This window comes from Typha angustifolia, chromosome 3 (genome assembly GCF_048772165.1).
Source record: "Typha angustifolia cultivar Huaian chromosome 3, ASM4877216v1, whole genome shotgun sequence".
Taxonomy (NCBI): Eukaryota; Viridiplantae; Streptophyta; class Magnoliopsida; order Poales; family Typhaceae; genus Typha; species Typha angustifolia.
Window position 1 is genome coordinate 8,153,749 of NC_133241.1, and position 25,502 is coordinate 8,179,250.

Here is a 25,502-nt window from a genome sequence, read left to right on the forward strand (position 1 = left end):
AGAAGAGGAAGGGGAGTATTTGTAGAAGGGAAAGAGGCGGGTGATGAGACACATTTCGAAAAAGAGTTGGGGTTTGGAGCGGGAGCGAATTTGGAACGTCAGATGTTTCCAATAGGAACGGTCCAGATTTTATTTCAACAGAGCACACGGATTGCGATCCGCGGATATTTGTGTTGTTGTTGCCAATCAGTTACTTCCACGTCACCTAAATAGAATACCTCCGGGTTAGGCCTAAAGTCAAACTCACTCTGTTTTCCTGTGACGTAAACTAACCTGAAACTTAAACTGATAAGTATTAAAAATAAATATTAGACATCAAATTTTCACCATAAAAATTAAAACATCAAAATTATTCTTCTCCTCCTTTCATCAAATATATTTATTGTATTATAACCTTCAAATTCTTCTATCTTCTGCATCTAAAATTGCAATCATCAAATATTAGTTATTATGTAATTCTAATAATGAGCGTCCCTTTAATTAACTCATTTATATAGTTCGAAATTAAATATCTATATAATAACGTGTGAATAATAATAAGAGTAAAATATACAATAATTTTGATGATTTTTTCAAATAAGCGATCCGAATTTTGTTCAAGTTTGAATTAAAAATAGGGTTGAGCCTTGGATAATTTGACAGGCGTATTCAAGCCTATTTTAAATTAAGTCCAAATAAAGTCTTCTAACTTGAATTGAATCTTAAAAATGTGTACACCTCATATAATAAAATCAAATCATGCTCAAACTCAGCTTAAAAATAATTTTAAATTTGATAGATCAAACTTCACGTTTCAAATATGAGTAGAGCTCTAATCGGCTTGATTATATTTACAACCCTGTCTATGAATAAGTGACAGGACAAGTGATCTAATTTGTTGTCTTTTATATAATTAGAATCTTCATAGATAACCTCCCACTTGTATTTTGAGTGTCCCACATCACCAGTATTATAACAATTATGCCCAAGAATAAGGTAATTGGGCCGGCCTGTACTCTAGAAGGCCCAGATCTAAAGACCACTCCACGATGCGCTCATTTCGTTGGACGGCTGAGATCGAAGTCCAGTCTTTTGACGAGCATTTCTCCAAACGAAATCTCTAACCTTGCTTCATCCTAGGGTTCTTCCGCAATCCTCCATTAGCCCCGGACTCTTCTAGATCGGACCTTAATCATCCATCTAAAGAGAAGAGTAAAGTTATCTCTCGATTCCGATTCGATCCTGTTGAGATTTTCCCTTCAAGATCGAGTAACTTTTTGCGGACTTGATTTAGGTTATTGATTTACTCTCTCTTTGCAGGAGCAAGTAGTGTCCGGATCTCAGTTTGATCTCCATGTGAGTATTTTTCCCCATGATTTGGATCTCTTTTACTTGAATTTTTGTTCCTTTGTTCAGCTTTCGCGTGGGTTGCTTCATTTGCAATCTCGTAGCGATATGCTTATTTCCTCTCGTTCGAAGATTGTAATATTAGGGATGATTGTGTTATATTGTATAAGAACCGCAAGTTATAGCCGATCTAGCTGTAAGTTATTGCAGATCCAATAGTTGAGGACCTTTCTTAATCCCGATCTATATTGCACATAGTTTGGTTACTTGACACTAGTATCTCTTTTAAGTTGATTTTGTCCTAATACGGGATAATGAATTCTTTGTTTGCTTATCATATTGAGTACTCAACTATTTATGTTATATTTGCTGGTTGCATCACTATTCACCAGTCAATGTAACTGCGTAGCAAGGCCTTTGGTCTTTTGGGCAGTCCTGTCTGAATTTGTAAGTATATAGAAAAGAAAAAAAAAACACACTGGAAGAAAATTAAACAAAAGAAAGTCTTTATCCTTTGCTAGGGCTGTTAGACCTCCCTTAATGGGGTATTAGCAGATATGATGGTCTTTGACCTTTGGTAGAACTTTTAGCGAAAAAACAGAGGAGCTCTTTAGCCAAAAAAGAAAACAAAGAAAAGAAAAAGAAGAAAGAAGAAAGAAAAAAGAAAAGAACAAGAACAATTGTTAAAAGATTGAGAGAAAAGATTCTCTTGGACTGGGAAATGATACTTAATTTTGTCGCTTTCAAATAAATGATTTATTGTGCTCTGCCCATGCAGAATTACTCTCTTATACGATGGCCTTTGTATTAGAATTCTTCAAGTTACTCTGTATAAAGAAAACTCTTTTTATACGATGGCCTTTGTATTTGCCCTAGATGTATGCATTTACTTGATATGCTTGATTATTTATTTGTATGTCAGGGCGGACGAGGAACTTGTTGACCCAAAGCAGTACCTTGAGGAGCGCTGCAAGCCAAAATGTGTAAAACCACTCTATGAGTACCGGGTATGTGTGGATTTTCCAAGTATGTAGTTATTAGATTAGAAACTTCATGCTCTTGGCCTTCCTAGTAGAAACGTTAATAAGCATATGGAAGTACTTAGTGGCAGTTAGCATTATAAGAAATTTATTATAAAGTGAACATATATCTGTCATAATACATTAATCTATTTAATGCTGAGATATTTTGATAATTGTATGTAAAGGAGATGGATAAGGCACAAACTTTATGCCAGTTTAGTTACATGTTATGATGTTAATCATCCTGTGTCGTGGAACTTGTTTGATATTCACCTTGTGGATTAACATGGATGTCTTACTTCCTCACATGCAAGGCACAGAAAATCTACTGAATATTGAAGGCACAGCAATTCTAGCAGTCTTTCTTCCTTTTTCTTGAATATTGAATGCAGATGTCAGTTATATAGCTCGAATTTACATCACCTGATTCTGCAGATGTTTCCTTGTCTGTCAGGTGCCTTATGTTATTTGTGATACTTATTTTGTAGAAGAAGAGTAAACAGTAATGTAGTGGCTGAATTTTTGTATATTTTATGTTTTTTTTATTGTAATCTTAAGCTTAAAACTGCTCACCTTCTTTTGCTGGTTTGAAATGCTAATTTAAGCTGGAATGTTTCAATTGATGTAATGATTTGCAGGAATGTGTTAAGAGAGTTGACAAGGACGAAACTGGGCACAAACATTGTACTGGCCAGTACTTTGATTATTGGTTATGCGTTGATAAATGTGTGAGTACTTATCCTTGTAATGTTTTACTTTCGCCTTACCTCTTTGCTTATGAAATATCCAAGAAAGGGGATACTGACACGACGTCAAAGAGCAACAAATTGAGTATCTCATGCCTCAGGTTTCTTACTTGTCCTGATTAACATTTTGTTTGACATACAGGTTGCTGAAAAGCTCTTTGAGAAGCTAAAGTGATAAGAGGGATGCTATTTTTTGCTGAATGATGCTCTTCTTATTGTGTAGTTTCCAATCTATCAACTTCAATAAATCCGTCTTCTGATTTATTGCATGCGGAAGTGCATGTTGAGATTGTCAGACTTATTACTCAAATATTCTCACTTTGGGAATGATTTGTTTATCTTTACATTGCTTGATTAACTGTGTGCTCTTGTTCTCCCTTGCAACCCCCTCGAATAGCAGCTTGCAATACCTTGATACTCTGATGGTACACTCTTCGAAGTGCTGAGACAAGCAAAGCTAGATTCAATATCTCAGGCACTTGCTTTGTTCTCGTTATCCATCCTTTTCTTCTTCTTTTCTTATTCTTAATTTGTGCTGGTAAATTATTATTGTTATCTCGGTCAGGAGTCTTTTAAATAAAGTGGTATAAAATCTAAGTCCATTTGATTATTTCCTAATGTTTCACTTGAGAAATTACACTCGTTTCAAGTTTATAAGGCTTTTAAGGCTTCCACTTCTCTCTTGTGTTTTGAGCAAAAACAATTCAATTATCCATGGCCTCCTTGCGTGCAAGTGATAGGTGAATAAATTCCCACGATGGCCACGAGTGTTGTATGTTTCAGGTCCATCACATGGTCCGGCCTTTTGGAGTTGGGGTGAAAGTCCACTTAATAGTCACCTCGAGTGAGCATAACCCATGGCTCTACGAATAAACCACTTACCACTCCATGCGAAGTTTCTTCGATTCCGGGCCCATCCGTAATTATTCGAAAATCACAGTAGCACATATCCAAAAGCATTGGAGAACCCGCTGCGCCAGCGCCATCTCCGCGCCGCGAAGCAATCGATCACCTGGGGTTTCCAGTTTTGCTATTTAAAAATGGGGAAGTGGTAATGGTATCTGTCAAAATCCCTAACTCTTAACGGCTCCCGAGTTCAAATTCTGCAATCCGAGCTATTTCTCGGAAAGGTCGGTCTATTAATCTCGGAAGCCTTCTATTCCAATTGCTCTAATACGTGCCTACTTCTTATCTCTCTCTCTCTCTCCCTCTCTCTCTCTCTCTCTCTCTCTCTCTCTCTATCTTCCGAATTATCTCTTTTCTTTGGATATTTTAGGGGTCTGGAGAGGAAGCGCGTTTTCTTCCAGCTTTGGATTCGAAGTTTAAAGCGCTTTGTCCTGATTTTTCTTCCATATTCTTGTTCACGAATTCCGGTTTTTTTAGTCAGTTGGACTCTTTTTTACGCATTCTGGCATCCGATGATGGATTTTAGCTGTTCGGATTCCCTTGAACCCGAGGATTCTAAGCTTGTGATGTTGATATAATGCAGTATGTTTCCTTTCCGAGTTCTGACTTGAAGAGTTCGAAGAGTAGTTCAAAGCAATCGACTTTTCCCGGCAAAGTTCTTCATCGTTGTGGTTATAGTTGGATTAGAAGCACCCGAATCGTGAGTTTATAGTAATATATGGCTTCTTCTAGAAGCAGTTCTCATCCTGAGCCTCCCATTGTCCAGCAAATCATCACCGAATTCTTTGTAAAAAGCCTCCACATCATACTTCAATCAAGGTCACCTCATTTCTCATCTCATGATCACAGCTTAAACCACTACAGTTCATCCCCTTCCTCTCCTTGTGTGCCATCGAGGAGCAGGCCGCAGGATAAGCGGTTCAATTTGGCCTTGCCTGACTGCCCTGCTGCGCTTGAGCATTTTGACATCTGGCGGCAGAGCAATTTTGAACCACTAATCATCGACATAATTTTGATGCATAGGGCATTGGTTCCGGACAAAGAACAATTGCTGCCTGGTGGCTGCCTTGCACGGAACCTATCGGGAAATGATCAATACCGAAATAGTAGTGCTGAACTTGATGACTTACATCGAAGTGAAGGTGAGAGGATTGTAGAAAGATGGACTGTAGAGTATGAGAGTCGAGAGAGCAGCAGCAGCACTGGGAGGGAGGCGTATTGCGTTAGTATGAGAACTGGGAGCAGTTCTTCTCACTCTTTGGAAATCCCGAATTTTCACAAAAGCATCTATAAGAGATCAGTAGTCTTGCTTCGTACCTTGTATTCATTTGTTAGACTTTTACCTGCATACCGTCTTTTCTGGAAACTCTGTTTCTCAGGTCGGATTTACCCGCTTAACCTCTCCTACCGGATCTCTTCTTTCGCCGAGCCTTTCACTCGGGCAGAGGATGCCAAGATGAATCACTTTGCGTTTTTGCCAATTGATACTCCTTGTGGTCGGTTGAATATATCAGTTTCATATCTTCCGACATTGGGAGATGTGAGTTTGGTATCCTCTAGAGATTTGTCTACAGATTTTATATTTGATTATGTTGGTAGTCCAACAACCCAACCTCTTAAACGGTTTCAATCACTACCTTCGACCGAATTGCCACCTGCTTATATTTCAGTAATCAGACAATGCAGTTTGAACAATGCTCCAGTATCATCATCTGTATCACCTACCTATAACGATTCCTATGCATTGCATCCACATCTTCCTCTTTGCGGTCGCATGCATGATAATTCTCTGTCAGGATGCTCACTACCAAATAATGCAACAGCCTTGCACAAGAAAAATACTACTTTTGATGAATATCGGCCATCACCTCCATTTTCACTGTTATCTCCTTCTCCAGCAGCCCAGCTATCTGGTGGGTCTTTGCCAAACACTCTTTTACATACAAGGGATGCTCCGGTTACTATTCTCTCATCTAGGCCTGGAGGGAGTAGTATCCTGACTCCATCTCCTCCAAAGAGTACAAAGCACTCTTTTCCCTCTCAAGATGATAATCCCAGTATCCAAGTTATGATTTCCTCTCCTGACAAGAAGGAATTTTTTAAGTTGGGGATGTTACAGACTGGCATGGCACTGCAGAAGGTAATCCTGAATTATCTGCAGAGGATAAGTATTGAATTGAAAATGTGTTCTATTATTACTTTGATTTGTTAGAAGTAGGATTTTTCTACTTTTAACTTTTGCTATTCTGTGAAATTCTTGTTCTCTGCTACAGTTGGTATATCTATGGAAGGATAATGTTGGGCACTTAACTGGACTAAGAGGCATTTCACAGAGAATCATTTTTAGGACCCCCAGAAGGCTACCTCCCTCAGATGAATTTGATGATTCTGGGGTTGTTTATCCATTTGCAGAAGATGATAGGGACGTCATAGATGCATGCAACAGGTGCTCTCCCATTTTTCTGGAAGGTTCTTGTTATTCTTGCCTGCTACTCGATGATTAAACTTGATGCCATAATAATATTTATAAGCTATATATAAGCTATATATAGGAAATCATTAACCTTTCTAGGATAGATCTGATTTTGTTGTGTTTTAGATGCATGCAACAGGTGCTCTCCCATTTTGTGTTGCACTCTCCCAATTTTCTGGAATGTTCTTGTTAATCTTGCCTGCTACTCAATGATTAAACTTGATGCTAAAATATGATTTATAAGCTATATGTAGGAAATGTTGTGTTCTAGATGCAGCTTGTTAAAAGCCAAGGGTCTTACCCCATGGATCCCAAAATCGGTTGATTCGGATTGGGATGGTTTCGGTCTGGTTTCGACTAGTATCGGTTATATCGGTTGAATTGGCTGAAATTCAGTCGTATCGACTGAAAACAATAACATTAGCTGGAATTAGTTTTTTTAAGATTCAATCAAATCTAAAATGTATCTAACCTAGGAAACATTAATAATTGATGTCATCAACTGTTTTTTTTCTTAAATTTTCAGTTTTTACTCTCTATCTCTCATATACATTCTCCTCTCACTCTCACTCTCACTCTTCACCGGGTTTATTTGATGGCAATTTTAGTGAACCCCTTTGGTTAGTCCACATTTTGATGAACTTGAATGAGTTTTTTATTTTTATTTTTTTCCTTCTTTTTTCATCCACTTTTTAACTTCTATTTTCTTACTGCTATAAAACAATAGAGAAGAAATATCTCTCTTCATGTTGTTTTTCAGTAATAACTTACGAGTATAAAAATTTGTCTAATTTAAGTCAAAATTTATTATAGTTTTAAGTGACCTTTTTCTTTAGTTTTTAAAATTCATATGTGACTAATTTTTATTTCTTGTATTTTTGTTATTTTTTATAAATTTTTAGAAATGTTTCTACATTTTAAATAATATTTAGAATTTTACGTAATTAAAAATTATCCGATCCGATACGAGCGGCCAATACGACCGATACAGTTGGTATGGCCGATACATATCATTTTCCCTAACAGTTAATTTCGATCTCGATGCCGAGTTTTGGAACCTTGTTTACCCTTGAATTATTGTATTGGATTAACTATTGTTGTTATTAAAATTTTAAGATAATTGTAGACCGTCATGCTCCTTTTTTCTTCTCTAGAAAGGATAAAATCGTTATTCCATTCCTAATCCATAACAAATATAGCATGTTAAAACTACCTTCGATTTTATTTTTCAATAATTAAATGCTGTAAGTATTTCAATTTCATTGGCTGAGCTGAGATGTATTTCTAGTTTATCACTTGTTGTATGCTGTCCTCTTATCAGGTTTGATGTGTTGCCGACTACCACTATTTGGTTCTTGGATTCAAGTTTTTAGTAAGTTGTAAATGATGAATAACTTTAATTAGTTTCAAACCATAAGCAGAATGGTGAATTAGTTTAATTACATTCATTTAATCACATAGAATGGAGTAAGGTATTATGTGGTTCCTCTTATCCTTCTTGTCTGAAGCTATATTCCTTGCGTCCTGTAAACTGTATTACTATTATAGTTCAGTCTCCACATAATGAAGACTGGAAAGCTGCCTTTGGATCTTCAGAGCTTGGGATGCTCATAAATTCTATTAACGATTGTTTTATGTGATATTGCTCTTTTAGGATTAAAATTTCTGAAGTGAAAGATCAAGAAGGTGAGAACTTGGAAGCCAGAAGCTCACTGGCAGTTAGATCTCCAGAATCTGCAATTGGTGCGCTTGTAATGATGCTTAGTACTGCCCCACCTCTGCGGCAAGACTTTTCCAAAAGATATTCTCAAGCCCTCCGAGAAGAAACTCAGTTCCAGAGAACCAAGGAAAACAAGGACCAGGAAGTTAGGATGGAGAAGTTCGATAAACCTGTATCAAGTTTGGAAATTAAAGCTGCAGGGCTCCTCAAGTCATGGACTGCTTCAGATGCTATAGAAGTGCTGAGAAAGTATAAAGAAATGAGAGACTTGTTAGTCAGGCAAGGTGGATCACAGTCAGTAATTGCCAAATCTGAAGAGCCTGAAGAGAAATCTGCAGGAGGGGACCCTTCACAAACTAATGATGATTAATTGCTTCATATATCTATGTACAGCAATCCATTATACTTACAGAAATAGAAGATACAACTGAGTTCCTTTGAGGTCCAAGTTATACCAAAGATAACATACAATAGGAAATGCATGTAATTGCTTGAAGTAGAATAGGCTACTTTATTCATTATTGCATCCCCAGTTTCTTTACTATTACTATAATTCAATTACTAATTATTTTGCCAATGAGTTTTAGGTTCTTCTAGTGATCTGTTTTGCTGTGTATCAGTTGTCAAACTGCCTATCTTTTGTAATTATCATCCAATGGATTGATTCTAGAGATTTAGAAGGATACAACTTTTTCTTTTTTCCAGTAGTAGATGCTACTTTTTTTTCTTTGGGGTGTCTTCTCCTCTTCTTTTCTTACACATATTTTGTGTATTACACCATCTTCTTCAATCTTTCACATATTTGCAGCATCAGCTTTTCTTTTTTCTGGTACTTTGTAAAAGGTTATCTAACATTTGCTGATGTTACTCTTAAAATAATATTCTTGAAATATCGCCTAAAAATTAAAGACATATTAATTAAAAGATAAAAAGTTATTAGAAAATTCTTTTTGAATTCATATTAGCATCGAATGATGAGCAGTTTCGGGAGATATTCAAAACCTACGACGCTACGACTCAATTTTCAAACATATCAAGGAGAGCACGTCCTCAAAATATTTCTCCAATATGTATATTTTATTTTATGTTGAAAAATGCTTTAAGTTCATACCATTTTTTATAGAGAGATTGATAAGTTTTTATTATTATTTAATTATTTATCATTCGATTCATACATTGTGGCTTTAATGCCTAATTAAAATTAACATAATAGTAATAGATAAAATATAGAATATCTTGTTACTTTCATGAGTCACTTCAGCTGAAAAACGAAAGATGGAGACGTGGAGTCGAGGATAGAGAAGGCAAAGAAGATTGCTAGATGAAAAATATAGATAAAAGAGGGGCTAGATTACAAATAGCTATAGTGTTTTTATTGCAAAATCAGTAAAATATAGGGTGCCCTTTGAAACTTTATTGTTTTGGCAAATACTTTTTAGAAGAGACGCGCTTTCCTTTATTTTCACACCACCTTTGTTATTCTGACTCCCTCTCCTAACACGCACTCGATCCAACTCCCTTTCTAATGCCGCTTTCCTCAAACGAGTCCACCGCCACGACTCCCAGCTCTCTTCTTCCCCTTTCCACCGACCATGGACCCCACCGCGCCTCGATTCCCTCCTCCTAACCCTAACCCTCGCTCCGCCGCCGGCCACCGCCGCGCACACTCCGAGACCTTCCTCCGCCTCCCTGATGACTTCCTCTTCGACTCCGACCCCGATTTCAACATCTCCGACATCGATTTCCCCTCCCTCTCAGATGAAACCACCTCCGCCGCTGACGCCACCGCCGCCGCCGGAGAAGTCGCCACCGGGAGGACGACGGGAGGGGCCCATTTGAGGAGTCTCTCGGTCGATGCAGCGTTCTTAGATGGTGTGGGATTCCAGGGCGGCGGAACGAGTGATGGTGGGTCCGCGGAGAAGAGGCCGCATCATAGGAGGAGTGGATCTATGGATGGGTTGACCTCGCCGTTTGAGGGGGAATCGGGGCTGCCGGCATCGGATTACGCGAAGAAGGCGATGGCGGCTGATAAGCTCGCGGAGTTAGCACTGCTCGATCCCAAGAGAGCGAAAAGGCCTGATTTCTTTTCCCTTTACTTTTCTAATTGGATTTTTTGGGGGTGATTTGAGGGGTCTTTTAGTCTTGATTACATATTTACATGTAAATGTTACAAAAATCTCGCTCCTTTTTTAAATTAAAAAAAAATCCTCCTTTATCGGCTTCCTATATATATGTGCTACTGTCTGTTATATACATATGTGTTTTGGTGGAATTCATCTTTGAGTCATTATAATTATGTGAATTCTTTTCTTCTAAATTGTTTTCTAACTCGGAATGGATTGGATGCTCCATCTGTAAATTCTTTCGACTCTTGGAAAAATCCCCCCTCTTTTTTTACACCCGTTGGACTCAGTATAGTAGATCTCGTTATGCATGGACAGTTCTTTGTTTTGAGATAGCATCGGTTATCTATTTTGTGATGTAGGATTCTAGCAAATAGACAGTCTGCTGCTCGATCAAAGGAGAGGAAGATCCGCTACACGAGTGAACTTGAAAGGAAGGTGCAAACACTTCAGACAGAGGCGACAACTCTCTCTGCACAGCTTACACTTCTCCAGGTAGGATTTATGAACTTGTTTTCCTGATATCCTTTTCGGTTGAGTGGATGTTGATAGTGATCGGTAAAGCTCTATAAAAAATGAGTGTTTTAGTATCTCATGTATCATTTGGAAATGCTTGACTGAGATTGTTAGGTTACTAATAGTGTTAGCTTTTGTTACCTGCTTATGTGATGTAGTAAGATCTTGTCTTGACCTTTATTCAGACCTCTTGATGGTGGCTCAGCAGTATGTCTTTGGTTATTCATATATGTAATGAAAATTCTTTCCCATAGTGTTTTTTTTGTGCTAGTTAGACATAATGCACATCTTAAAAGTTGCCAATGTGTTGCGGGAGCTCCTAATAACTGTGATCTAAGTCAATTCGGAACTTAGAATGGAATCTTTCAAGTACTATAGGTTAAATATTGGCATACTAAGTTGCTGTTAGAGCCTTTCCAAGTGATTCTAGCAAGTATCGATAGATAATAGTATTATGGACTAAGAAGAATGTTGCAAAATATTTTGGCAATACCCGTCGATTACCATTAGTTCAGATAGTTAGTTTGGTCTAATACAATATAACTAGCAATGATGGAGTCAGCCTTGATTGCTAGAGGAACCATCAAGAGCTTTATTAACAAAATTCTATATAGGAAAGGGAAGGGCTACTGACTATGATATTTTATTTCAAAGAGGAAGGAAAAAGATGCGGGTGTCATGGCCCCTTTTGATCTATGTTAACTCTCCAGACAGCTGATCTTTTCATTTCTAGTATATATTACTTTTGACCACTTTGAGGTGTAAGGAGTGAATAATTTGCATCTATTTTTAGCTTTTGGAAGGGAGAATTTTGTGCAAGGAATAGGGGATTAGAGTTGTTAAACTTCTGATGAAGACATGGGCACAGCATAGTCATGATCATGTGCAATATAGTAAGTAGAGAGGAACCCAGAATATACTTCATATATCTTGTAACAATCCAAAACTCCAAATTACTTCTAAGAGTAAGTGTTGAATCATATTCTTCTTTTAATCACTTGTTGGTATTAGGTTCTAATTTTTTTTATTATTCCCATGAATGAATGAACAAGAATAGTAATCTTAGGCCAACATAAATCAAAATTGTCAATATGTTCTTTTTCAGGATCTCAATAGTGTTACATGTCGATCTCACTGTTTCACGACCTGCTGTTCAGGTTCTTCTAGAATAGTAAAAGACAAATCTGTCTTAAAGCATTGATCGATATAGTTATTGGACTCTGATTTTCTTCATGGTTAGAAAAATATCTTTTAGTACTTCATTAGATTTGTACTAATCTCCAATTTTCTATAACCACCAGAGAGACACTACTGGCTTGACTGCTGAGAACAGAGAACTCAAACTGCGCCTGCAGGCTATGGAGCAGCAGGCTCAACTACGTGATGGTATGTATTTGTTGCATTTAAAGTTTGTTGATTTTGGTTCTATTAGCATTGATCCCTAGCACAATATAATGTTGAAGCTAGCATCTGTGGTTAGTGGTGTCACCTATTGTGCTGAATAGATGAACTTTCTATAAATAACATTTAAAATTACATGTTTCTTTTGACCGTATGCATCTTTTGCACAACGAATACCTGGATAACTAGATATAAGAGGCACATTATGTATCTCTATACATGGTCATTAGTTTCCTGTCCCAGTAGCTCACTTTGACAAAACTCCAGGGGCTTATGCTTACCTGAAAAAGCTTATAGTTCTTGAATTTTCTGTTATGCAAGTGTTTGATGTGTCAGTTATTTGCCTAGGGAAAAGAAACATAAGGCATTTTCTTTAGCATCTAATGTTATCAAGTACTGGCCATGCTTAGCCAAATAGTTGCCATTTCCAGAAGTGATATTGGCCAGGGGTTTGCACTAGTCATTTGGTCTGTTACTCATGTCACCAATTCTAATTCATAAACTCTACAAAAAAATCTGCCATCTCATTATGATCTTTCGATCTCATACAGCTTTGAATGAAGCTTTGAGAGAAGAAGTGCAGCGGCTTAAAATAGCAACAGGACAACTTCCTAATATGAATGGGAATCTCTTTAATGGAGGCCTTCAGCACTCCATTCCATCATACTTTTCTCAACCACAACAGTTACCTCACCGTCAGGCTCAACATCTCCATCCAACTCAGTCTCAGACTTCTTCAAACGGTCAATCAATGAATGCTCAATCTCCAAATGATTCTATGGATTTCATGTGAGGACATCATCACTCATCAGTATTGGTTTCGGCTTCATGTGTACCAAATGAAGTCAAGCTAAATGAAAATAGTTTATGTGTACTATATTCATCGAGTATAGTTTGTTAGGAATTTGTTGTTCTTTGTATCATTATTTAACATTATATTTTGCAATGCAAGTTCTTGGACTGGAGCATTATTTGGGTGGTTTCACTATATGTCTGATGGTCTTCTGCATATCGTAACCCTGTTCTCTTGAAAATAGCTGAAATTTCAACATTCTAATCTTATTATCTGGCAACTGAGTCAGAATAGTTTGATGCCAAATAAGAACAGCTGTCCTAATATGTATTCGATGGTTGATGCAAAAAACTTGGCTCTCAAACTTGTTTATAGCTGTCCACCTAACAATTTTCTTGAAGTGGGCCAGAGTACATGTGCTAATTGACTAACAATCTACTTGTACGTTAAAATGAGTTAAACCAATAAGTCTACAATGGAACACAAAATAGTAGGTATGATAAATAGATTTTCCTTCATCTTTAGAGTTAGAATACTTCTGATCAATGAGAGAGAAGATTAGTAAGACCTAGCTGTAATAGGCAGCAAGCATAGAAACTAAACTGTTTCAACTAATGAACAAAATGAAGTAAAAAAGCACCGCAAAGATCTGCCCAAATATCACTGCTAAAAGTACTCCTAATTAAAAGAGAAACAATCTTCATCACATTAGATTAAGCTTGTAAACAAAAAATAAAAAATAAGAAATAGAAAGTGATGCAACTATCTTCTTCTCTTATATTGCAGACAAGAAATAGTTCCCTCATAAAATTGCATCAATGGCTAGCAAGCAGTGAACATTACACTACAATACACGACCATATAAACTATGATCGCCAAAATGAAAGGTTAATTGTACTACAATTGAGCATACCAAACAAATAATTCGTCGCATCAAACAACAAGAAGCAAGCCCTTGCTCACCCAGTCAGTTATGCAGACCACAGAGGCAGTTCTCCTGGCCTACATCTGCTGCAATACAAGGAGATGGGATCTTTCCCTCCTGGTACCAGGTTGCACGCTTTTCAACCAGTTCATTTAAGAAATAATCAAGCTTCTCAATGGTGACATTGGGCATCACTACTACATGAGCAATGTTTCCCTCGCAAGCAAGCTGCCACCGGCGGATAAACTCCTCGTCCTTTGGCCTCTCAAATACCACTGTGCTACTAAGCTCATTAAGCATGGCACCAATTCCTGCTCCTTTAAGACGATCTTTTAGGTAATGTGCATTTCTCAAGCACTTCTGGACTTCCTTCTGAAACCCTCTATAGCCTTTCCTGTTCAGTGTGTACCAGAGGAAGATAGGGGCATGACCATTTCGGCTTCCCATGATGGTGGCATCCCTAGATGCAAGATACTCCACATTACTCGAGAGGGCATTGATGTGCCTCAATCTTGTTATCTGCACACCACAAGGCATGGGGCATCCAACAAACTTGTGACCTGACACACTGACACTCCCGATGGGTTTCTTAAATGTTACTTTGGGTGCCTGTCAATTATCAACAGGATAAATTAACTGTTGTTAGGGGTTAAGTACCACTGAAGGTCATCATAAACTCATTCATAATGGTCAAATGAATTGCCAATGGAGACACAATTGGAATTGCATAGCACCCTTCATTACATAAAAATCAAGTTTGGGTATTGTAATATGGAAGAGGAGATTCAAAAAAACAAAATGAAACGAGAACTTACACGTTTAACGAATGGCATCATCAGACCAAATAGAGCACCATCACAGTGAATATAAAACCGATCTTGAAAGCCATTTTCTTCAAGAGTTCTGATTACTAGGTCAAGATCATCAACTGCTCCCTTCACCGTAGTTCCTGCAGGGAAAAGATTAGAAACAAAGAATGACATATAAGGAAAAAATGAATGGTAAAATGAAGTATAGCTCACCAATATTGACATTTATGATTGCCGGTTTCTCTTTATTCTGAAGAAGTTTGGTCTGAAAGTCTGCACAATCAATCTCACCAGATACCAAAGTGTCTACCTTCACACATTCCATTCTATACATTCTCGCTGCTTTGAAAACTGAATAGTGGGACTCACGTGAGGCATACAGAATTCCATTAGGAAAGACTTCCCTCCTGCCCCCACAAATTGCAAAGCATAACTGAGATACATTCCAGATATAGTAAAGTACTACTTTAGATTTATTACCATAAAATTTCTATAATGTCCTTTGTCCACTAAAATTTCTACAATGTCCTTTATATTAAGTTAAATAGCCAAGTAAGATTACTAACCCAACAAGAATACCATGCAAATTTCCTTCTGTGCCGCAATTTGTAATGTAACCCCAGTATTCATGTTTTTCTAGTTCCCAAAGACGAGCAAACCAATCTAAAACACCGACTTCAAACTGTCTGGAATGGACGCCATAGTTGCTCTCAATGAAGGGATCACCAAGGTTGTTGATGGAGAAATGCTGCAATTGGCCGAGAGCGCCGTAATCAAAGTCTAAATTGTACGGATAGCCTACAGAGATATCATGGTTAAACACAGAGAAGATTAGGCAACAGCAATGTAATATTGCACACCAAAATATTTGATGAAGCAAGGTAACCTGATCTTTGAGGTATCAATTTTATAAGATCAATATCACCAGAAAGCATAACTAAGCAGGTTAGATTGGTAAAGTGAACACACTTCAGTTCAGATAACTAACTAAGCAGGTTAGATTGGTAAAGTGAACACACTTCAGTTCAGATAACTACACACATGCATAACCTAAATCTTTGAGGTATCAATTTTATAAGAACAATATCACCAGGAAGTATAATTAAGCAGGCTAGATTGGTAAAAGTAAAAATATTACAAAAAAAAATTTAGTTCAGATAACTACATACATAACTAGCTCTTCAAAAAATTGCAAGTGAAATATGTTTGTGGATGTAAATGCTTAAGACTGCCATACTAAAGCTGCCAGATGCTGAAGCATCTGTCAGCAATATTTTGTGGATGTAAATGCTGAGAGATACAGAGAACAGCAATAAACCAAACATAATTGATTCACCATCTTCACACTGTCAAAAGAGTTCACTTACACCACCTGGGTCAGATAGTCACATGATAAAACTTTTTGAATGGAGATAGAAATTCTCTACCTTCTCACTGTAATTTACTTGCATGATACACAGCAGAATATATTCATCTTCTGCAATCCTTTTCCACTTATAAAGGCAGTATACGGTACTCAACAAGTCAAGTAATATCCTTACGCGAATTTAGTCATCTCTATCTACAAATTAGCTGGAAATGTAAACATCTGACCGAACAATGAAAGAAATGATAGATCATCGTACCCAAATGGTGCTTGGTCCTTTCAAGGAGAGACTTCCGGTATCTCGCCAACACGCTCGCCATATACGCCTCCCTCTCTCCGGTGACCTCATCGTCGACCTCGGGCTCCTTAATTGTAAAGCACATTGTGTGCACATTCCTCCCTAAGACGATCTCACGCCTCTTCGCACTCCCCTCCTCACCTACCCCATTGGATTCGACCGGCAACGGGTCGGCAATCTCGTTCGGGTCGAAAAACTCCTCCGGCAAAGGCTCCGCTTTCTCGCCCAGATTCACGAGCCCATTCCCCACGCTTCCCACCATGATCTCTAACCTTCCAGCAAGCGATTCCACGTAAATCGATAAAAGTCGGATCTTTGGAAGGGGAAACGGATCGAGATCGTATAAGCGACGTGAAAAGTCGAAAAAAAAATAATCGAAAAAAGGGGGGAAATTAGATCACCAGCTGCGGAGATGGAGGAGATGACTGGGCAAGCTCGACTATGCCTCGATCGCGGAGGAGAGGGGAGATGAATGATGATAGAGGGGGAGAAACGGTGACGGCGCGAAAAGAGGGAGCGAGAGAGGCGGAGAGGGTTTTAGTCTCCGTTCTCTTATAGAAGAACGACGAAGAGATCCGAGACGAGCGAACACGTTCTCGACCTGCGAGTTATCGCTAATTTACCGCGATATCGAAGCTGAGATTTTGGCGGGATACAGAAATCCGACAAGAATAACGTGGTCATAAATTTGCGGCCGTGGTGGCCTTATCCACTGTCCAATCGTGAATAAAAACGTGGAATAGACGACCTCCGATAACGATCTTCGTCGACTAGTACAAATATCTGGTCCTGTAAATTAAAGAAGTATAACGAACGAAGCTTTGTGATAATATCACTTTCAATAATTTTGTATTAAAATTTATTTATATTAATAAACGAATAAGGTTCACAGCTCATTTCGGAGAAAAATATTACACATGAAATGATATTAAAATAAAAATATCTCAACTATTACTCCATTTTTATATACCTCTTTAATTATGTGAAATTTCTAAATGATCATTTTTGTTACTTGTCTTCTTAATTATTATTTTATCTTTAAAAGAGACATAATTATTATAAGTGGATAATTCTTTGATTTCTTTTTCTTAACGGCACGCAAGGAGTGACTTCATATGATATTAAAATAAAAAGATCTCAACTATTACTCCATTTTTATATGTAAAATTTCTAAACTATCATTTTTGTTAGCTGTCTTCTTAATTATTATTTTTTCTTAAAAAAAGATAATTATTATATGATCAATATTTTTTTTTCTTAACACAGATATTTAAATTTGTTAGGTGTCAAAGTGTTTTAACATAAGATGATTTCTATGTATATTTATTAAATCAAATAACTAAATTTATAAATAATAAAAATATAAGGTGTAAATCATAAATTCATTATAGAGAAGCCCAACAATAACAGAATGGGCTAAAACTATTTGGGCCTTGATTAAGATAACTAGCCCGGGAAAAACGTATCAGGAGACCAATTAAACGCAGATACAATCGCGATACGCTACAGTGAAAGAGGACATATCCGGTGGGGCCCGCTTCATAAAATATGAGGATTCGGTATATCGGGAAACGCTTTCCGACCACCAGAATCCCTCCGTGACGGCCTCACTTACGTCAATGTCACACTACTGGCCACTCATCTCCTGCCACGGATCCCGATGTTGTAGATTTCTTTCCGGCAGTGTTCATACTTGGCCGACGCCAGCGGTTAGCCCTGAAACGGCGGAGCATCTGCATCATGCCTGCATTTGTATTGAGTTTGAGATGAGATGAGATGTTTGATGAAATGCGTGAAAGAGTCGAGGAAGTGCTCCTTTTTCTGTTTTGTTAAGAGTTTGGGCTCTTCGAGTCCTTAGATTGGTGGGCTTGCAATGAATGACTAAGGTTCTCGTATTCTATCCTCAATTAGAGAAGGGAAAAACACTATTTTGAGCTTGTCCAGGAAAGTGTGTGATTTTGCTAAATTTTGATCACATTGAAGGCATCATTGATTTGTTGGCTCAAGCAGATCACATGGGAAGGGGCTAATGACATGTACATCAAGCAAAGTTGGTAGTGAGAGATAGGCGCGAGCTGAAGTTTTTGTCACCATTAGCTTATTTGTTAAATTTTTTTAAAAAATTTGAAGTATATTGTGATATGTTAAAGAGAAGCAAGAGAAGACTCTCACGAATTTTGTTGATTTTTCAACTTTCTTTCTTATTAGACTTATTTAACTTTATTTTGTAATAAGCATTTATGTACTTTGTGAGATCAAATAGTAGAACTATGTGCAAGTGATCCATAGTATTTGTGTCACGACCCGTAATAGGAATCATGACCGGTCATGCATCTCAATATACTTAAGATATACGAAGCCTTATCAATACTTTCTACATGTACAATGGCAAAATAAATAAATAAAATAAAAATCTGCTTTATTAAATTTTATTACTAATTGTAATAACATAAAACAATGTTAATGTTTCTGAGTCTCTAAACTAAATAAATAAAACTTCTAATCTAAACCATAAAATCTAAAAGAGCGGAAGAGTATAAATAGGTGAATCCTAAGTGGAGGTGGAGTCCGGGTACATCTCGCTCAGTCGCTCCGCTGACTATTACCTGAGATAGATAAATAAATACAAAAAAAATATAATCCATGAGTCAACAACTATAGCTCAGTGAATGAAATCCACTCAAAAGCCAAATAAAATTCTACATTATATTAATGCTGAAATAGATTAAACTAACAGCAACAATATCCATAATAATTTGCAATAAGTATGCTTTATTTATAACAATGATAACAATAGAGAGAGAGTCACAACTTGTAACATTGTATGGTTTCAATATATTAATATCTTTTCAATATTTATACTGTCATATGTCTCAATATGTCTAAACCTTGTGGATCCACATCAACTAGAAGTCACCTCGAAATGACGCTCGGGACTTTTCTTCCGGTTAGGGTCATCAGAGGGTATCACTCTGTGATCAACACACTATCTTTTCCTCTAACCGTTGAGAGAAGTTAGAGTCACCTAGGAAATTTTCTCATTCATCCTAGGACTGTTCCCTAACCCTGCCAGGGTCACCTAAGAAATTCACTGCAGTGATCTAATTTAAGACTTCCCCCTGGACTTCTAGATAGACTTGAGTCACCACGGAAAATCGCAAACGATTTATACCGGGACTGTTCTCTAAGTCGTACCAATACTAGTCTCATTTTTCTTTTCACAAATTTTAATATTTGCACGAAATATGGTGATGCACTAAATATAATAACTAAATGCACATAGAAAATATAACAATTAAATTTTCGCACGTACAGATGAAATAAATAGATTTATACACAAAAATTGTAACAATTAAATTTTTACACGTAAGGGTGAAATAAATAATTTGCACACAGAGAATTTACATGGTCCGACAAGATATGAAATATGATAAAATAAATATGTGAATGAACCCACTCACCTGAGTCTAGGTAAGACAACCGAAATCTCAAATCTCTAGCTCACGTACTAAAAATCACCAACTTAAATAATAAATAATATTCAAATTTTTAATTTGAACAATATCAATATTTTTCATTTAAAAAAAACTAAAAGAAAAACTAAAATGGGTTTAACCCACCCATTGGATTGGGCTAGGCTGCTGCTGGCCCGACCCAATTCAAAAAGAAATCAATTAAATCGGGTTGGGCTGAGGCCCAGCCAAATTAATTGAATTGGGCTCGGGCTAACCCGCAGCCCACCAAATAAGTGGTTCGGGTCGGGTCTTTGGATCCGAAATCCAACCCGAACCTGAACCCAAATTTTAAAAGAAAAGGGTTCGCTCGGGTTAAACTCGAGCCCCACCCAAACCCTTTCTCTTCTCACGACCAACGCGAGGAAGAGAAGGGTTGAGGGAGGGAGTGACCGCCGGCGACCCTGCCGGCGACGGTTCACGACCACCCTCAACCTCTCGGCTCTCTCTCTCTCTCTCTCTCTCTCTCTGTCTCTCTCTCTCTTCATCATCCTCACGAGGTGGAGGAAAACTCACCATCGACGGCCGACGTCGAGGCCGACGTCGATTGGAGCCATGAGAGCTCCCTAGAAGACATCACTGACATTGGCTTGGAGCACGAAACTTCCGGTGACGATGCGATTGTGACCCGAAGCCGCTGGCCGGCCTGATTTGCCAACGCGGCCGAACTCCACAAATTAGGTATTTCTAATCTATCTCTTTAAATTTAAATTAAACTAGAGGGATAAGAGAGGGCTCACCGGGGAGGAGTGTGGTGGTCCTAATTTTCTCCGGCAATGCTCCGGCAATCCGATCCCACAGCGACGACTCCGACGGTGAGAAAAGAAAGAAAACTGTGGAGGAGAAGAAGGCTGAAGGTTGAGGAGAGAGAGAAGATTATGGTTAAATTTATAGATTAGAAGAGGATCAAATCTAATCCTATTCGGATTAGATAAAATCCCCTCTTTTCCGTGCCTCATCGCGTGTCGAAGAGGGAGAGGGGAGGGGCTGCACGTGCAGAGCACATGCACCCTCCTCTCTGTCAACCCCCCAAATTTTTTTTTTTTTCTGGTTCTGACAATTTGGATCAAGCTGCACCTTATAATTTTCAATGATTAAGTGATTATTGATAATTAGATCTATCAGATTGCGTATTGATTTGGGTTTGATCAGCAGTCCAAAATAGTGCAAGAGGAATCTTGGCAACTTCCCCATTTTGAACTATTTTTGGATTTTTATTGCTGACAAGTTAGATGACCTAATACAAGCAACTTTTTTATGTTATCTTCCCACCTTTCTCATTAATATAGCCTGCCTAAGCTCTGTTTTAATTACTTCATTTATAGCAGTTCTTTATTTTGCGTTTGAAGGGAATGATTACTTGTCCTAGAGTTGATCTGCTTGTTATGCTGTTCAATAACTTAACTGTTTTCAATAATCTTATACATTTTATATATTAATGTGTTCAAATGAGGGTTATCTGTTAACAGGTCATGATGCAAAGTGGTCATTTAATTACTATGCAGTAGTACTTCTCAGTGACTCTCCATCTAATTTGGGAGCTTACACTCTATGGCGAACCCTATTTATTTTGGCTGATTTAAGCAATGAGCTTAGCAAGAAGAGAAGTTTGCTGATGTTGCAACTGGAAGTACTGCTAACAACTACAGTGACGTGATGACGGCCATTATTAATTTATGCCTGGTATTTTGAAATGATGCATTGCTTTCCCACACCACCCCACTGTCATGCTTGCATTTATTCTGAACTCTGCAACTACTTCCCAAAAGGGGGTACTGATTCATGAGTTGGACATTTTGTACTCTTCCATTAGCTTAAGAGAATATTTGTTGAACCAATGAGTAATAATTTTTTCATTGACACACTTCCATGGTGATTAGTAGGGAACAGGAGACCCAATTGGACACAGCTCCTGTGATGATGTGCCAGATAAAGAAACAGAACATGATAAAGACCTTTACTAGTGGTAAGATCTTAAACTATTGCAATTACGGCAAGCTTGCTCCAACCACCACCACATTGCAAACTGATGCATTTGGTGCTTAGTGAAGGCCATCAACATTCCCCACTACCGACTTGTGCACTGAGAGCAAGGCAAGAGGGCAGCAGTGCTTTCAGGAAGCGTCAGGATTGGTACAAGAAGCTAATGGCCATAATAAACCAAGTCGGATTCAATTATCCAGGGGCAGTTTCACATGTCTGTGATTGATGATTCTTTGTTATCCAGCTGGTTTCGAGCTCTAAAAGGTAAGGATAGATTAACAAGCAGAGTAATTTTGCAAGATAATATGGAATATATGCACAAAGGAATTACCCAGGTTAATTATTATGCCTATAATCAGATAATGATCCCCACCTCCCCCGTCCTAAAACGTTACCATCACAAGGGCTAATCATCTTTGCCCTGTCATATCTTATGCTTTGTATTAGAGTAATCAGAAGGTCTCTATCTGCCGGCCTTGCTCATTCATGAGTCTCTAGTGGAGAGTGGATTGGATAAGTATTGTAACCTTGTCAAATTTAGACCAATCGACAGAGTCAACGATGCATAATGTTGTAAGTCTTACCAAAAGAAACATCATTAAAAGTGTGTCTTTTAACATCCAACTTTGTGAATTAGTCCTATTCCATGGCATTATCCTCCAAAATAGCAATCTATTACTTGGCTGAGGTAGTACAGTCACATCTACAACTACCTCGAAACAAATTATTAATGCATACTTAGTTATTCGTAGTTCTTCTACATGAAAAATGAAAAATTCTCACATTATAGAATCTTGAGGGTCAAATAATACATATCGACTCCTTAGGTTATTTATACACTGCTTGTCTTTTGATTCTTTAAGTGCTACCTACTGCTCTTTTCTCACCTTCTCCTTCTTTGCTCCAAGTTCATTTTTGAGCTTGTGGTTATAGTATTAAGTATTGACTTTTCACCTTTAGTCATTCTTTCACAATGATCAGGACAACCACTCACTGGCACGATGTAGCCCGTATGTGGTCAATTGAAAGGAGAATCCAACATAAAAGTTTGCAAGTAAAACAAGGAGGAGTTGGAACCAAGAATATCTCAGTGGTCCACAACATTTTTGGTGCTTTCTTCTCAAACCTGTCGCTATGCAACAAATATCTCATGGTCTCCACTAAGCTCATAAAGATTAGTTATGTCAGTGTATGGAGATAGTTTCTTCAGTAATAAAGATTGCAATTGCATACACCTTGCCATCCCCTGGCTCTGTTTTGCTCAACTAAGACTATGATTAAGCAAAATTTCCAAATCTTTGTACTGAATAGAATTGCTTAAATGATGATCAGATATACATTTTTTCCCCCGAAATTACTCAACTCTGAACCGCAGTTGTGGGTTTCTTTGTCTTCAGATATATCAAGTATATGCTGTCTTGCTTAAATATCAATTGTTATGTTTCTAATACTAGATGTTTCAAAATTATCATCTAGATTCATCACTTTGTCCATATCTCATATATTGTGCTTACAATAAGTGAAGAATATACAGCAGTTTCCTTGTCCTTTCTTGGTGTAATGGCTAATGTCAGCAAAAGAGAACTTTTAGGCATATACCATGTCAACGTCTGCTGTCCACCTATGCCACAGGACAGCAGAATCATCAAAATCATAACGATGAAACTTTTTCGTGATATTGTTTCACATACTAACTTTGATCACATTGAGTTATAAACTTTTGTTGATTTGTTCTTTTCTTGTGCAACATATAAAGCTTCCAATCCACTGCAGCATATGCCTCCACAAAAGCCAAATTCCTTAGTGTTCGTGTGGCCCCTCCTCTGGCTTCATTAGACTTCACATCAGACACTTTACATGACATGGTCATCACAGCCCACCTCTCAAAGTTCCCAACCAATAGGACTCCAACATTCTCTAGTTTCGTATATAAACTCACAAGCAAGCAGGCTGTCCCTTGTCTCAAACTACACAAGATTCTAGCAATGGAGATCATCTCATACCCCCAGTCCCCTCTGTTCTCCTTCCAAATGGAGTATGAAGAAACCCATGCTCATCTCCAGGTCCATGAGAACACCAACATCCCCATCATCATCCATGGTGATGATTCCTCTAATGATTGTGTCTATATGGACACGACGGTGAGCTTCCCTGATATAGGCTATTGTGACGCCTCCTTAGTGTACGACATGTCTCATGACTCATCCCAAATGGAGAATTTGGTACCAATACAAGAGAACAGCTTGAGTGATCTACTCTTAGCAGGGGCAGAAGCTATTGAGGCCAAGAACTTGCATCTAGCCTATGCAGTGATCACAAAGCTAGATGATCTCCTCTTTGCACAAGACAATGCGGGCAACTCGTTCAACCAATCGGCTTACTATTTCACACGAGGTCTTCGCTCCAGGATCGCCGGTAACGACGCACACCGGTCGTCGTACTCCGTCAGCCATGCGTCGATGTATGACCATATGTCGGCCTACCAGATGGTGCAGGAGCTATCGCCGTACGTAAAATTCGCGCACTTCACTGCCAACCAGGCGATCTTCGAGGCAACCGGAGGTGATAGGGAGATCCACGTCATCGACTTCGACGTGATGGAGGGGATCCAGTGGCCACCATTGATGGTGGACCTCGCATGCAGGGGTGGCACGTCGCTCTGGATCACTGCCGTCGTTAAAGATGGCGACTTTGACGTCGTACGACGCACGGAGAGGCGGCTGTCGGAGTTCGCCGACTCCATTAACCTCCCTCTTCGATTCGATTGGGTGTTATTAGAGAATTTAGAGGGAATCGAGCAAGCTGAAGGGTGTCTGATAGTGAACTGCATGGTTCATCAACTACAGTATCCAACTAAGAGCTACAAATCTCTCAACGCCTTGCTCTATGGTGTGAGGAAGTTAAATCCAAAGATGGTAATTTTGGTAGAAGAGGAGTTGTTTAGATATAAAAGTAGACCGTTTAATTCTTTTGTGGAGTTCTTCTGTGAGGCCTTGCACCACTACTCTGCTATGATTGAGTCATTACGGAATGGCTTTCATGGCGGCTACGAGGTGGGGTTGAGGATGGTGGAGAGGGAGATGGTGGGACCCAATATAGAGGATTCTGTAAGGCAGTTTCCATTTTGGGAAGGTGGGTTCTTAGAATTGGAAGGGTTTAAGGCCATGGCCTTGAGTAGTTGCAATGTTGCACAGGCTAAGTTCTTGGTGGGTCTCTTCAGTAGAGGTTACAAAATACTGCAGCAAGAGAAGGGCAGGCTGGCTCTGTGTTGGAAGTCCAGGCCTTTGACCTCAGCGTCCATTTGGGTCTCTTCTTGAAGGCTAACAAGTGATCAAGTTGAGTTTGTAATCTATTTAAATTGCTTAGGAGAAAAAAAATAGATCTTTATTTAGATCTCCTGTCCGAGAAGTTCCAATGCAAAGTGTTATTTTTATATATTACATAACTTCTCTAATACAAAGTGTTATTTCTACTATAGATATTTATTATTTCTTTTCACCCTAAGTGAGCACTTTATTATACTCTAAGTTTTAGTAATCAAATATATCCTAAAGAAAAGTATCGAAAAAACTCGGCTACATAA

The 25,502-nt window shown here is 38.3% G+C and overlaps 5 protein-coding genes across 12 annotated transcripts; 4 read left to right on the plus strand and 1 right to left on the minus strand.

The window, feature by feature from the left end:
* Positions 1 to 1,063: 1,063 nt before the first annotated feature.
* LOC140780168 (cytochrome b-c1 complex subunit 6-1, mitochondrial-like) lies at positions 1,064 to 3,438 on the plus strand. 2 transcript variants are annotated; one of them, XM_073125566.1, is made up of 5 exons: positions 1,064 to 1,196; positions 1,300 to 1,335; positions 2,249 to 2,333; positions 2,987 to 3,076; positions 3,237 to 3,438. In XM_073125566.1, coding segments are annotated over exons 2-5 (210 nt in total). In that variant the 5' UTR covers positions 1,064 to 1,196; positions 1,300 to 1,333; the 3' UTR covers positions 3,270 to 3,438. The 2 variants fall into 2 exon arrangements, with proteins under 2 accessions (XP_072981667.1, XP_072981668.1); XM_073125567.1 differs by having other exon boundaries at positions 1,065 to 1,191.
* Positions 3,439 to 3,577: 139 nt separating this feature from the next.
* Positions 3,578 to 8,871, plus strand: LOC140780167 (autophagy-related protein 13b-like). Of its 5 annotated transcripts, none has more exons than XM_073125562.1 (4): positions 3,578 to 4,224; positions 4,371 to 6,140; positions 6,274 to 6,446; positions 8,128 to 8,871. In XM_073125562.1, the coding sequence occupies exons 2-4, from the start codon at positions 4,719 to 4,721 to the stop codon at positions 8,561 to 8,563; spliced, it is 2,031 nt and encodes a 676-aa protein (XP_072981663.1). In that variant the 5' UTR covers positions 3,578 to 4,224; positions 4,371 to 4,718; the 3' UTR covers positions 8,564 to 8,871. The 5 variants fall into 5 exon arrangements, with proteins under 5 accessions (XP_072981663.1, XP_072981664.1, XP_072981665.1 ...); XM_073125563.1 differs by having other exon boundaries at positions 4,584 to 6,140; XM_073125564.1 differs by adding an exon at positions 7,795 to 7,845 and having other exon boundaries at positions 3,578 to 6,140; positions 6,274 to 6,469; positions 8,128 to 8,287.
* Positions 8,872 to 9,661: 790 nt separating this feature from the next.
* On the plus strand, positions 9,662 to 13,218 carry LOC140758389 (transcription factor VIP1-like). The gene is made up of 4 exons (XM_073094525.1): positions 9,662 to 10,267; positions 10,679 to 10,811; positions 12,134 to 12,218; positions 12,785 to 13,218. The coding sequence occupies exons 1-4, from the start codon at positions 9,786 to 9,788 to the stop codon at positions 13,024 to 13,026; spliced, it is 942 nt and encodes a 313-aa protein (XP_072950626.1). The 5' UTR covers positions 9,662 to 9,785; the 3' UTR covers positions 13,027 to 13,218.
* Positions 13,219 to 13,773: 555 nt separating this feature from the next.
* On the minus strand, positions 13,774 to 17,015 carry LOC140780243 (serine decarboxylase 1). 3 transcript variants are annotated; one of them, XM_073125658.1, is made up of 6 exons: positions 16,826 to 17,015; positions 16,386 to 16,737; positions 15,327 to 15,558; positions 14,974 to 15,167; positions 14,767 to 14,900; positions 13,774 to 14,560 (listed from the first exon to the last, which is right to left on the minus strand). In XM_073125658.1, the coding sequence occupies exons 2-6, from the start codon at positions 16,684 to 16,686 to the stop codon at positions 13,994 to 13,996; spliced, it is 1,428 nt and encodes a 475-aa protein (XP_072981759.1). In that variant the 5' UTR covers positions 16,687 to 16,737; positions 16,826 to 17,015; the 3' UTR covers positions 13,774 to 13,993. The 3 variants fall into 3 exon arrangements, with proteins under 3 accessions (XP_072981759.1, XP_072981761.1, XP_072981760.1); XM_073125660.1 differs by having other exon boundaries at positions 16,386 to 16,696; positions 16,826 to 16,972; XM_073125659.1 differs by having other exon boundaries at positions 16,386 to 16,691; positions 16,826 to 16,969.
* Positions 17,016 to 23,904: 6,889 nt separating this feature from the next.
* Positions 23,905 to 25,236, plus strand: LOC140758272 (protein NODULATION SIGNALING PATHWAY 2-like). Its single transcript, XM_073094375.1, has one exon. The coding sequence runs from the start codon at positions 23,905 to 23,907 to the stop codon at positions 25,234 to 25,236; it is 1,332 nt and encodes a 443-aa protein (XP_072950476.1).
* The last annotated feature ends 266 nt before the right edge of the window (positions 25,237 to 25,502 follow it).